The sequence below is a fragment of the Calliphora vicina genome, chromosome 5 (assembly GCF_958450345.1).
Source record: "Calliphora vicina chromosome 5, idCalVici1.1, whole genome shotgun sequence".
In the NCBI taxonomy this organism is placed as follows: Eukaryota; Metazoa; Arthropoda; class Insecta; order Diptera; family Calliphoridae; genus Calliphora; species Calliphora vicina.
This window is the reverse complement of record NC_088784.1, coordinates 113,671,175-113,684,134: the sequence shown is the minus strand read 5'-3', so window position 1 is coordinate 113,684,134 and position 12,960 is coordinate 113,671,175. Positions and strand designations below refer to the sequence as shown.

At 27.5% G+C, this 12,960-nt stretch overlaps 1 protein-coding gene across 1 annotated transcript in view; it reads left to right on the top strand.

Moving 5' to 3' along the window:
* The window catches only part of dpr1 (defective proboscis extension response 1), a 215,374-nt gene that overhangs the window by 193,061 nt on the left and 9,353 nt on the right, over nucleotides 1-12,960 (top strand). Inside the window, exons 5-6 of the mRNA XM_065513057.1 lie at nucleotides 8,204-8,323; nucleotides 8,950-9,046. Coding sequence (XP_065369129.1) covers nucleotides 8,204-8,323; nucleotides 8,950-9,046 — 217 coding nt within the window. The remainder of the gene's footprint in view (nucleotides 1-8,203; nucleotides 8,324-8,949; nucleotides 9,047-12,960) is intronic.

The following is a 12,960-nucleotide window of genomic DNA, read 5'->3' as shown; positions in this document are numbered from 1 at the left end:
GTTGTAAATCAACCCATCTGTACAATAAATTCGCCTTGCCTATGAGCTAACTCCCTGTCTATACTTGACAAATATTTATCATAACAATTAATGACGTTTATTGTCATGACAAAGTTGTCTGAGCAAAAGCACTAACAATTTTGTCATAACGAAGCAATAATACTAATAAATGAAGACTATACCTGATAATTTTTATCTTGACAACGATTTTGACGTTTATCATGATAAAAATTTATCAGGTATAGACAGGGAGTAAAGAAATTTTGTTCACCTCATATATGAACAAAATTTTACTGCCCGACATATTTTGGTACCTTTTGACACGCACTCTCAAAATCGAATATTCAGTCTTCTTAGTCGAATATTCGCTTCCACCCTAATGCTGCAGTATTAAATATTTCAAAGTTACTCGTTGTAAATGTAACAGCTTTTATTGTAGATTTAACTATTAACTTCATTATTTCTTTTATGAAGAAACATTTTTTTCGCTATAGAGGGGTGCAGAAATTTAAATTTCAATTAACCCAAATTAAGATTTTATTCACTCGCCTGTTCAAGTACTTATTAGTGTTTACAATATCTGTAAGTTTTGTAACAGTAAGCAAAATTTAGTTAATAAACTTTGATGATTTCCGAAATTATCACAGGGAATATGAAATAATGTTATAAATAATGATATAAAATATTTTGTAAAATCGTTAATAAGTCTCATTTTATAAATATCCGATTATCCTTTTCTGTAATAATTTACTGCGAATTAACTAAAATGTTTAGAAAACGGAGAATAATAAAATAACTTGAACTCTCAAATATTTTTCAATAAGCATTTTCACTTATAAACTTTCCTTAGTCGTTGCAAAGAATATCGTATTACCATTGAACCATTGAAAGAGTATCGATATTAAATTATTTATGGAAACATTCAGCAGCATTGAATATACTCGAATACACAAGAATTTATTTCATATAAATGTGCATAAATAATAAACACACAGTATCATGTTAAGAGTATTCAACACTTTTTGTTTTAGTGAAAAGGGTTTCGAGTTATTCCAAAAATTGGATTTTTGAATAAATCAGTTTCGAATATAGTTTCAGCTGAAAAACATTTTATCAATATATACAACATTATTTAACTTTTTGTTTATTTCTACTAGAAACAATCAAATTGCTGATAATGTGTATGCGTTTGGGATGTATTTTTATAAATACTCATATAAAGCAATTTTAAGAGGAACAACTTGAAAAATCATATTAATCAAAATTAGATTTTACCAAAAAAAGTCAAAAATTTTATGTTTTGAGTTACAAAATATTTATTTTGATAGATATCCCACTCGCATCCCACTAAGCGACCAAATAGGTCTTCAAGGAAAATATCTAAGCTTTATTTTAAGAAAAAAAGGCCCATTTTGAAAAAAGTCAAAAATGTTTTTGATTTCGGAAATCAAATATTAAAAAATTTTTATTTTTTTTTAAATATTTTTTTTCGAAAGACGGAGGAAAGATAGATAGCTCTTTCCTCCGTCTATTTGGGACACATTTAGCTAAGAACAATAAGTTAATAAGTTACATGGATAAGAAAAAAACCCTTCTTGTTCAAAATGTCAAATTTGATCCCCTCTAACTCAGATAGTTCTCGACCGATCTTGTTGAAAATTTCATCCCGATCAGAAGACATCGATTTCAAAAGTTGGTTCACTTGACATGAAATGCCCCAAATATAAATTTTTGAAATTAGATCTTAAATTCATGGAGAACAATTCGACAATACGCTAAAAATAAAGAAGAGTTTCAACCGAGATGTGGCAAATGAGAATGTCTTTTGAAGTTGTGATAATCCCTTAGATTAATAATACAGTGAAATTGATTACAATTTAGTTTCATAGTTTTCTAATTTGTAAAAAAAAATAATTTAAAAATAAGAGAAAATTATCACTGTATAAATATTCTCCATTTATAACTCAATTTTAAAGATCAATAAATAGTTTTGGATTTAAGTTTGTAACCTCAATTCGCACGGTTGAATGAATGAATGAATGAATGAATGATGCCAATAAAAGTGAATAACTCCAAGTTTAAGCGAGAAGAAAACTTTAAATGTATTTCTCTTAAAATAAACTATTAAAAAATCAGCTGTTTTTCAACATTAAATTTCTTGATTTATATGCACCTACAACACCGATGAAATCATTTACGATCGTACATTAGACATGCCCTTAAAAAATAGATTTGCTTTGGATGGGTCTTATTTTGTTCATTAGCAGCTAAAACTAACTGCAAAATTTAAGTGCAATCGGATAACTAGAACACGTGCCGGAAATCGATTGAAAGTTGTAAAATTGGGTAAATAATGGTACTTTTTCCGATATCTTAAAAAAAATTCCATAATAAACCTAATCTTCTAGAGAAAATTATCTTTCTAACAAAGTATAAAGCAATAATTTCGAATGAAAAATAACAATGTTATACGAGTTTAATCTGACCAAATATTGAGCAAAAAGTGCAAGTTTACTCATATTTTACTCGCATTTCTATTGTTGACATAGTTGTTTACATAACTTTTGCATGCAAAACAGTGAGCACATAATACAAAAAAGTCGTTTTTCTTGGATATATGACGAATACGTCATTTTTAACTCGATGTTCATGCTTTATACCTTGTTAGAAAGATAATTTTCTCTAGAAGCTTAGGTTTATTGCAAATGTTTAAAAAACAGTATTCAAATATGGAATTTTTTTAAGATATCGGAAAAACTACCATTATTTACCCAATTTTACAACTTTCAATCGATTTCCAAATCTATTTTTTAAGGGCATGTCTAGTGTACATACATATATGCATCTGTAGGATATGGGTACATAATGTGGTCGACCATTAAACTATTCTACCAACTAAAAGTTTTATATAAATTTCCAAAAGAAATGTAACCTTATTTTCCTTTTCTTTACTTTTTATTTCTTTCATATATTTTGTTATTGTTATTGTTTTTTTTTTTGGTTTTGTTTGTATATTTGTTGAGAATGTTTTTTGCTTTTTAAATGCAATGCGGCATTAACGTTTTTAAGTTTTGTGTAAGTACTTCTGTGGTACAATCTCTCACTCTCTAAGGAGGCTAAAATAGAAAGATGGAAAAAAGAATAATAGACCCAAAAAAATATAAAATAGGAAATACAAACCATTAGTTATTATGCAGTCGTCGTTTCTTTTTTTATTATTTTTTTTCTTCTTGTTATTTTTTATTCAAAATAACTTACAACAACAAACACATAAACATACATATAAAAATACCAAACACAAACACATAAAAATCCAAAGGAAACACTTTAGAAAATAAATGATGACGACGTTGGGAGAGTATATAAAAGTAAAATGAAAAACCCAAGAAATAAATATAAGTGACTGAGAATAATGTACTCGCGTGTATAATAGGATAGTACCATTTATATAAAGTCAAAAACTGTTTAGATTTTATCATATCGTATCATTTGGAGTCATCATAATATTTATTACATTTAATTTACAGTATCGAATTTAATTGTTTTACTCTCATAAAATGTTGAACAGTTATTTTGAAGTCCAACAATCAATATTTACATATGTTTCTCTTACAAGGCTTGCCCAATTTAACGATTTATTTTATTTTTTACGATTTTTAGTAACAAAAAAGCCCATTACCTAAATTTATTCTCAACCAATTTATGTGGCAACAGGACTTAAAAAGATGATAAATTAAATATGGCTCGAAAAATAATCATTAACATTTTATTTTAAACAAAAGTATAGAGATAAAACCAATTAGTTTGACACAAGACAAAAAAACAGGAATATTTTTAGCCCAAAGCCAGTTAAGAAATAGGCATGTGAACCCTATTAAAGAGGTGTGGTCGTTTGATGAATTTATGATAATATCTATATACATATGTAAATAAATATTTACCATTTCCATATTTGTAAAACATATTGATTGATACATATTGGAGTGAAATATTTCCTTTTATATTGTCCTTCATCAACATCACATAAAATATTTCATATAAAATAATTAAATTTTATAAGGACATAAAACAGGCGTACTGAACACATCTACTTCAGTAAATAGTAAATTCATGTTACTACTGCATAATTAATGGTTAATTTTTGTTGTACATTTTTTGTAATTTATTAAATTACGATTATCAGTTTCATATTTAATGTATTTACATCACACTTACAATAGTATATATACATACATAGGTAGAAAACAACAATGGAAATGTGTAATTAGGGTGGCACCAGAAAACTAGTCGATATTCCTAAGATATGATTTCCAAAAAATTATTTCTTACTTCTTCAGTTGGTTTGCGTCAAAGGTTAGAAAATATTAATGCTTAATTAAATTTTCAAAATCATATTTAATTTAATCCATTGTATTAAAGCATTCATAGTCTTCATTTGGGCTGCCCTACTGTACACACTATACATCTAATGGCACACTTATCATTAATCACTGCTAGTTGGAAAACAAAATAAACGAAATTCCCGCATTAATTTCGTTTTCCATCAAATATTACAAATTACAATTTTTTTTTATTTACTATTTTATACACCAACATAAACGTACGTACAGCCAAACATACAAATAATACTTACACATAAATAATGTTTAATTAATTGTCAAATCAAATAAATAAAATTCAATTTGTAAAAGTCATTTGCAACTACAGAAAAGCATTTGTATTTATAACAAAAGCAATAAACGATTCTTCATTTCTCACCGAAAGAAATTATAACATGAAAATAATCCATACAAAAGAAAAATAGGAAAATCTTGAAATAAATGAAAAATGTCACTTACATTAACCCACCAACGAAACACCAAATATCCAAAATAATAAAAATAAAAACTGAACGTCATTCATTCGAAATGATTCATTAGATATGTAGTATATGGATGTGTGTGTTGATAAACGAATAATTTTGTAAATTTATGTGTTGATATAAACACATGCATACATACACACATAAGTCAATATCATTATCGTTGTCAGCGTCATTGTTCTCAACTGCGCTCTCCTCATCAAATGAAAATACTTGGAATTAATATGATGATGGAGAGAAAAATGTCTCAAGAAATTACTGAAAATCCCCTGTTCATTGTGTTGACTTTAATTATGCATGCAAACATGTTCCTTATGTCTAATTTCATTTTTGTCCTTTGCAAATACAACCACAACCGATTAGTATCCACTCAGTAAATAACCATTAAATGCTTAAGAATTCTAGAATCTATAAGTTCAAGCTGAAAATTGTGCGAGCAACAGTAAATCGAATCTGAAATGAAAAACAGTATTCAACACCAACAAATAATTTGCATATAAATTGGACTTAAACAAAAAAAAAATAATATAATAAACGAAACCCAACTAAAAAAAACCTATTATAATCATCATCTCATAACCAAATTATAGCATGACACTTATATAATAGGTTTTCTTTTTCTTGTAAAATTATTCAAAAATGTATTGAATAATTTGTAAATGCAATGTACCTTTGAATACTATAGACTTTTATAATGATACTCATTTCTACATGTCGTTCATAATATTGTTGACGTTTGGAAATTACATTAATAAAAATTAAAATATTTTTTTTTTTAATCTATAATACGAGTATATCTCTCGATTTAAATGATAGATGCGTTCCTGAAAAAATCGTGTAAATCGAAATTAAACATTTTTGTATGAGAAGTCGTGTAAATCGAAAAAAGGCCCAAATACGAATAATTTCAAAATTTTGTTTTGAAAATTCATTTAATAAAACAAAATAAATGGAACTTAAAAAAAACATGTCAGTTTATTAAAAAAAAACATTTATAAATATTTTTCTAGTACATATGTATCAGTCATAACTTCCTATCAATTCTTTATCACTGTCTTATACTACTGATCGTGTCTTTTGGAAGGCAACACATCACTTTCCTGACGAGATAATTTTTCATGGATTTCTAGTTCGATAGTTTATAAATTGTAGATAACATCAGTTCGTACAGATTTGGAATATAATTTTTAATTCAAACTTGTGATGATTTATTGTTTGAGTCCTTATAAACCTTCTTAAAGTCCCTATAAATAGCCTCTCTCTTTCAATCCTTTGGTAATTTTTACAAAAATGATTCCGTAACTCCTTCATCGGAATCGTTGTCGTTTTCTTCGGTCATCATATTTATTAAATCTTCAACATCTAATTCTTTATTTATTATCAATTATTCAATAACACCTACACAAAAGTTATCAAAACGTTCTCGTCCCAATGCATGTGCCACAACATCTGGCGCACAAATTTTTCCAACAGCCTTTGAGCGTTGATTGTCTGAGTTATAAGTCCATGCAACATGCTTTACACAATATAATACTGTAATTTTTTTTGGATTTGTGACAAATATATTATAGATAAATATTTTTGATAATTATAAATGTATATTATATAAACATTTTTGATAATTTACTGGAAAAAATTTATTTTTTGCTAAAAATATTTAAAAAAAAAATCGTGTAAATTGAGGAAATCGTGTAAAAAAAAGTATGGTGTAAATCGAAATATGTAAAGATAAAAATATCTCCAAATTAATCAGAGTTCATTCATGAATCCTCACAAAACCACTTTGTCCTTGATTTATTAATGTGGATTTATAGATTTTCTTGATATTTTTTCACCATCAACATTTTTAATCTCTTTGTTTAATATGAATACACTAATCACAATATTCAGTACTAGCCAAACTTGTGAAAGGTGTTACTAAAAATCATATTCATAATAATTACATTTTTTTTCATCAAACATAAAGATAAATATTTTCCCCCTAAAATGATGCTGTAATTTTTATGTTGCGATGCTTTTTCGTCGCTTAAATTTCTAGCAAAAACTTCCCGCTGTAATAGTTTTTATTGTAAAACATACAAAACTTATTCCGTTTTTCACTTGCAATGCATTAAAACATAGCTTTTTACTTATGTCAGAAGCAGTGACAGGTAAAAAAAGAAAAGCAACGTTAAACACGGAAGTTAAACTAGAGTAATAAGGTGGTTACGTCTAAGGAGCACATATTTAGCAGCACAGGCTCATTTACATAGTGCCAGGAGATCAACTTTGTGCGAAAGAGAGCTGTGATGAATTCTGCATGAAAGACACAGTAATGTTGGAAAATATGAAACACAATTAAGATTTGTTACAATTACTATTTATTTTTAAAAAAAATAACATGCCCTAACATAGCAAAAATTGTTAGTCGTAGCGTACTCGAATAAGATATTCATTAATTTATTTATAAACCAATCATTAGTTTAGTTACCATCTTCCTTCGATTAACTTTTAAAATAATCAACTTTGACTTTTAAAATGTTTGAAGTAATAGTAATAATCCTAAATATATTAATTATACATATTATTTGCCACTGCATTTATTTTGAAAGTCTTAAAAGTATTTGTTCAGACAACATTAAAGATTTCATTTCAGTTATAACATTAGGGATTTCATTCGGGCAAATTATACATAATTCCATTATAGGTATGTTTGTGCATAATATTATTTTTTGATTATTAAATTACTTTACTTATTTATTTACAGACTATTTTGAAATGTTTATTTGATTCCTTTAAACAGGATAAAATAAATGAAAGCATAAATCGAACCCTTATCAAAATATTAAAGTTTCCAATATGATGAAAATATATTCTTTTTTTCTAAATATGTTTTCCTAACAAACAAAAAAAAAGAACCTTCATTCCTTTTTTCATTTCAATTTTTTAATATTTTATATTTATTTATGCCACATATTCAATATTCAAAAGTTAAGTTTCTTAAATGTGTTTTTAAGGAAGAGCACGAAATATTTGTTTGTATGTGTGGAAAAGTTGAAGGGAATTCAATAAAAATCGGCTTAAAAAGTAAATTCTTATTCTTTGTTCATGCTTGTATATAAAATGCTTAACATATGGGGTCTCCATCCACGCAACATTAAAATAATTTACTTTATTATTTATGTTCAAATAAAAGCACAAACAAAAAAGAGTTTGGGTTAAGCAAGATGTGTATTTTTTTATAATTTAGTTGAAGTTTTTATGAATTTATGGAAAAAGTAAAAGAAATATACTACCTAATTTTATAGTAATTGAACCAACATACATTTAAGTTTCGATTCTTTTTACTTGTTTTCTTTTCAGAACTTAAAGCCACAATAATTGGTCCTACAGATTTGTACGTCAAAAGTGGCAGTGATATAAATTTAACATGTAAAATAATGCAGGGCCCCCATGAGCTGGGCAATATATTTTGGTATAAAGGTACGTAATTTTTAATTATAAATATGCACTCGAAGAAAGAAAAAAAAGCATTAGATTATTAGTTTTGTTTATTTTTCTTTTCAAATTTCATATTCTACAAATTAAATTAATTTAATAATAAGTTATTTATTTATTTAATAACAATAATATAATTAAACTTTATGTAAAAGTTGCTACACACATTCATACATATTTATTTATTTGAGTGTATCATAGCACTACAAAGTTTAAGTAATTAACTTTTTTTGTTTGTATTTTTAATTAAATACATTTCTTTCCAACAATGTTGATTATACTTACATATATATTTTTGTTTGTTAATATGGTTGTTGCTGTGTATTTAACACATACTCGTGATAAACACAAATGCTGGTATGCTCATTACAGACTCTAACACCGCCAACACACAGACACAAATTTTTTAATTCACAAAAAGAAAAAAAAACACACACACACACAAAATAAAAGTCCTTCCATTTCAATGTCACTTCCTGTGAGCGCTTCTTCCAGTCTTTAGAACAAATGTGTTAATTTAATTGTGGTTTATTTCAGTTTTTATGTTTTTCTGTTTTCTTTCTTTATTTTAATCATTGTTTCTTTCAATTTATTTATTTTTTCTTTTCAAGGATCTGAAATAATTGACATGACTACAAATCAAAATGAAATTGATAGTGGAACAAGGATAACTGTTGAAAATGATTGGTCGGATGGTCTCACCTCTAGGTAAGTGAAACTTAATTTGCTGAATTGCATTAATTACATATGTACATTAGACCGTCTCAGTTTTTACACTTTTTTCGAAATTCCTTCAGGCACATCGATTTTCTGAATCTACTCTAAAAACCAAGAATTTTGCTGTATAACACTTAAATATGGATGAACGGGAAGTGGTCTCTCAAATCGCTTTCTTTTTCGTTTTTAGGCAAAATGCATTTTTTCCAAAAAATTAAAATATCATTTTAATTTGCTTCTAACTCAAGCACTTCTTAACTAAATTTCCTAAATGTTTCTTAAAGCAACATTGCCATTTTGTTCGATGGTTTTTAATTCATAGCATTACAAATTCAGATTTTCAAATACAAATTTATCATTTTTTTTAATTTTTGCTTACCTTTTCTTATATAAAAATTGAACGAGGTAAATTTTTTCTATTCTGTAAATGCAGTATGGTAGGAAATTTTAAAATGAAGATTTTGATGTAAATAACAGTAGCATTCTGTTAAGAAAATCTGCAGTTTTAGTTGAAATGATGAAATGACTAAAGTTGTTTATTTGTAAATTTTCATCAATTTCATAAATACATTTTTCAAATTTGTTCAAATTGTACTTTTGTTGCAGTTTGGGCGCATTTTGAGAAAATGCTAAAAAGACTTGAATCAAATCATTTTGCTCACTGTTTTCCATCACTTCACAATGGGGCAGAATCAAAATTTTTGGAGATAAATCTGGCATTTCTAAACGGCTTGTCCGATCGGGATAAAATTTGACATGAGGGTAGCCAAGGAGTATTCAAGTTTAATGTTTTAAAATGCGCACTACAAATGCTTCAGGGACGGCGCTATGGGGTCTCAAAGTAGGGTACCATCGACATGTAAAATTTTTAAACACGTTCCATTTCTTGTTTCCCATCTGATTTTTGGAAAGCGCTTGGCTAGGTCTTGAAAAACGTGCTTACGTGTTCTATTTGTCGCTTATAATTTTCGAGTTATAGGCATTTCAAAATTGAAATTTTTTAATTTTAATATTTTAACCTTGGTCCGCTTTTTTAAATATATAGGTCGTACTTTTGGACCAAATGGATTACTTAGACAACTAAATCGCCAATAACATACAAAAGATGTTAGAGCAATATCAATCATGGATTGAAAAATAAACGATTTTCAGTTTAAAAATTAAAAAAATAGTAGATTTTTGCTGTTTTTTTGGGCGAAAAGGTGACTTTACTATTTCTTTGTTAAAAAAAAAACTTTCTTTAAGAACATATAACAATTTTATGACTTTCTCTAAAGTATTTTTACGGAGAACATTTTGGTATAAAAAACATGTCCTATTTTTCAAATATGCCGCCCCTACGACCTTCGGAATTTGACAAATTTTTTATCAAAATTTCAACTTTGGGCCACATGTTCTAAAATCCCAAAGCTCGGATCAGAAAATGGAAAGCATCTTTGGAAACTTCGATGTGTACCTTATTTAACCATAAAGCATTTTATCAGCCCCGATGGAAAAATTGTAAAAAATACTATTTTTGGGATTTTCGCTCCAATTTTTAGGAATTGTGGGTTTCCCTTTGACCGTTCATTAAAAATTTGCACTTTTAAAGCGGATGCCATTTCGTCCAACAAAAGTACACTTTTAGAAAATAAAAAAAACAGCAATCTCTTTTTACTTTATATTAATGTATTTATGAAATTGAAGCAAATTTACAAATAAAAACTTAAGTCATTTCACCATTTCAACTAAAACTGCAGTTTTTCTTAAAAGAATGCTACTGTTCTTTAAACCAAAATCATTGCTTTAAAATTTCCTACCAAACTGCATTTACAGAATATAAACATTTTGCCTCGTTCAATTTTTATATAAGAAAAGGTAAGCAAAAATTAAAAAAAAAAAATTATAAGTTCGTATTTGAAAATCTGAATTTGTAATGCTATGAATAAAAAATCATCCAATAAAATGGCAATGTTGCTTTAAGAAACATTTAGGAAATTTAATTAGCTTCCTAATGCAAGTAATTAGGTTTAAATCCTTTAAGAACCGTTAGAGTTAGAGGCAAATTACTAAAGCAAGTGTTTTTAATTTATTGGGAAAAATGCATTTTGCCTAAAAAAACGAAAAAACGATTTGAGAGACCACTTCCCGTTCACCAATATTTAAGTATTATACACCAAAATTCTTGGTTTTTAGAGTAGATGTTATGTCTTATTTCTGACTTTCTGGTTGAATTTTCCGTTTTGGTGTATTTAGGGACTTGTAGTAAAATTTTACGGATAATATTTTTGCGGAACATTTTAACCCCTTAAATCCCTGTTTTAATGGTGTTTTTTGCTCATTTTTAAAAGAAGGACAAAAACGACCCATGCTTTGAGGATTTAGAGGGTTAACATATTCTACAAAAATATTCTCCGTAACATTTTACATAACTTTGCTGAACACATTTTATACCTAAAATGCAAGGATCATATGGTTTCTTACGACGATAAACAATAAGAATGTGCCAGAGTTGGGAAACTTTAACCCCCCCTCAAAAGAAATTCAGATGTAAACTTTCAAAACGCCGATACACGTGTCTTTTTTTTTTGTCTCCTCTATCAAAATTTATTGGTCGGACCTCGTAATTTTTGTTGTTGTTGTATAGTGTTATTATTCGGTTTTTCGTTATTCAATTGAAATAATCATATTTTTTTTTATTAATTCTTCATTTACATAACCGAGCCCTTGGGCCATAGACAACAACTAGATAGGTAACTGAGAGCCAAAAACCTAAGTCTGTTGTCAAAAGCCTAATTCATGAGAGTGTATTGCATGTATTTTGTTTTTGTGTCACCTGTATGTGTGAAAAGAGAGTAATTTTTTCCTCTCTCCTTCCGTTCTATGCGGACCTCGTAATTTTTGTTGTTGTTGTATAGTGTTATTATTCGGTTTTTCGTTATTCAATTGAAATAATCATATTTTTTTTTATTAATTCTTCATTTACATAACCGAGCCCTTGGGCCATAGACAACAACTAGATAGGTAACTGAGAGCCAAAAACCTAAGTCTGTTGTCAAAAGCCTAATTCATGAGAGTGTATTGCATGTATTTTGTTTTTGTGTCACCTGTATGTGTGAAAAGAGAGTAATTTTTTCCTCTCTCCTTCCGTTCTATGCGTTTATTCTATGTCTTGGGCCTTATATGGTTAATAAAAGCTACTAAGGGCCATTTTTTGACTTCTTATTTAAATATAAATTATTTTTATGTTCTATTTAAATACGAAAATGAGTTTCTCAGTGCTTTTTTTAAATGATACTTAAATGGCCAATGTTGGCCATTAAAATTCTATTTAAGTATCATAAACTATCATATGTTTTTAACAGCTGACTTTTGTTGTTTTGTTTTTTTCAGTCTATTGAAGCGCTATATTTGTTTTACAGCGTCTTGCAAAAACTACAATTCCGCTGCGGGGCAATTGGGGCTTTTTTGCGCATTTTCCTAACAATAATTTTATTGTTTAATAAACTTTTTTTTCTTATTGGGCAAAATGTATCAATTTTTGTTTTGGTTGAACAGCTGTTTTATGCAAAACTATCGATAAATGTTTGATATTTAGTAGTGCTGCCATACTTGTATCTTATTTAAATAAGAAAAATTATATAGCACTGAAAAACTCAAGTTGTATTTAAATATCACTTAAAATTAAGTAAAAATTAACTAAATACGTATTTAAATATCAAGTCAAAAACTGGTCATAACTATATAACAAACTACAATTATTTTTGTTTATATTGTGAATATTTTTCAACATTCATTAAATGTATAACCGCAACAAATAATGAATTTGACAATTTGTGTTTAGAACTAAACCAGACAACATTTTAATGTTATACTTTGTACTATACTTGACCATATACAGTATATGCTACAGGTTTCTTTTTAGA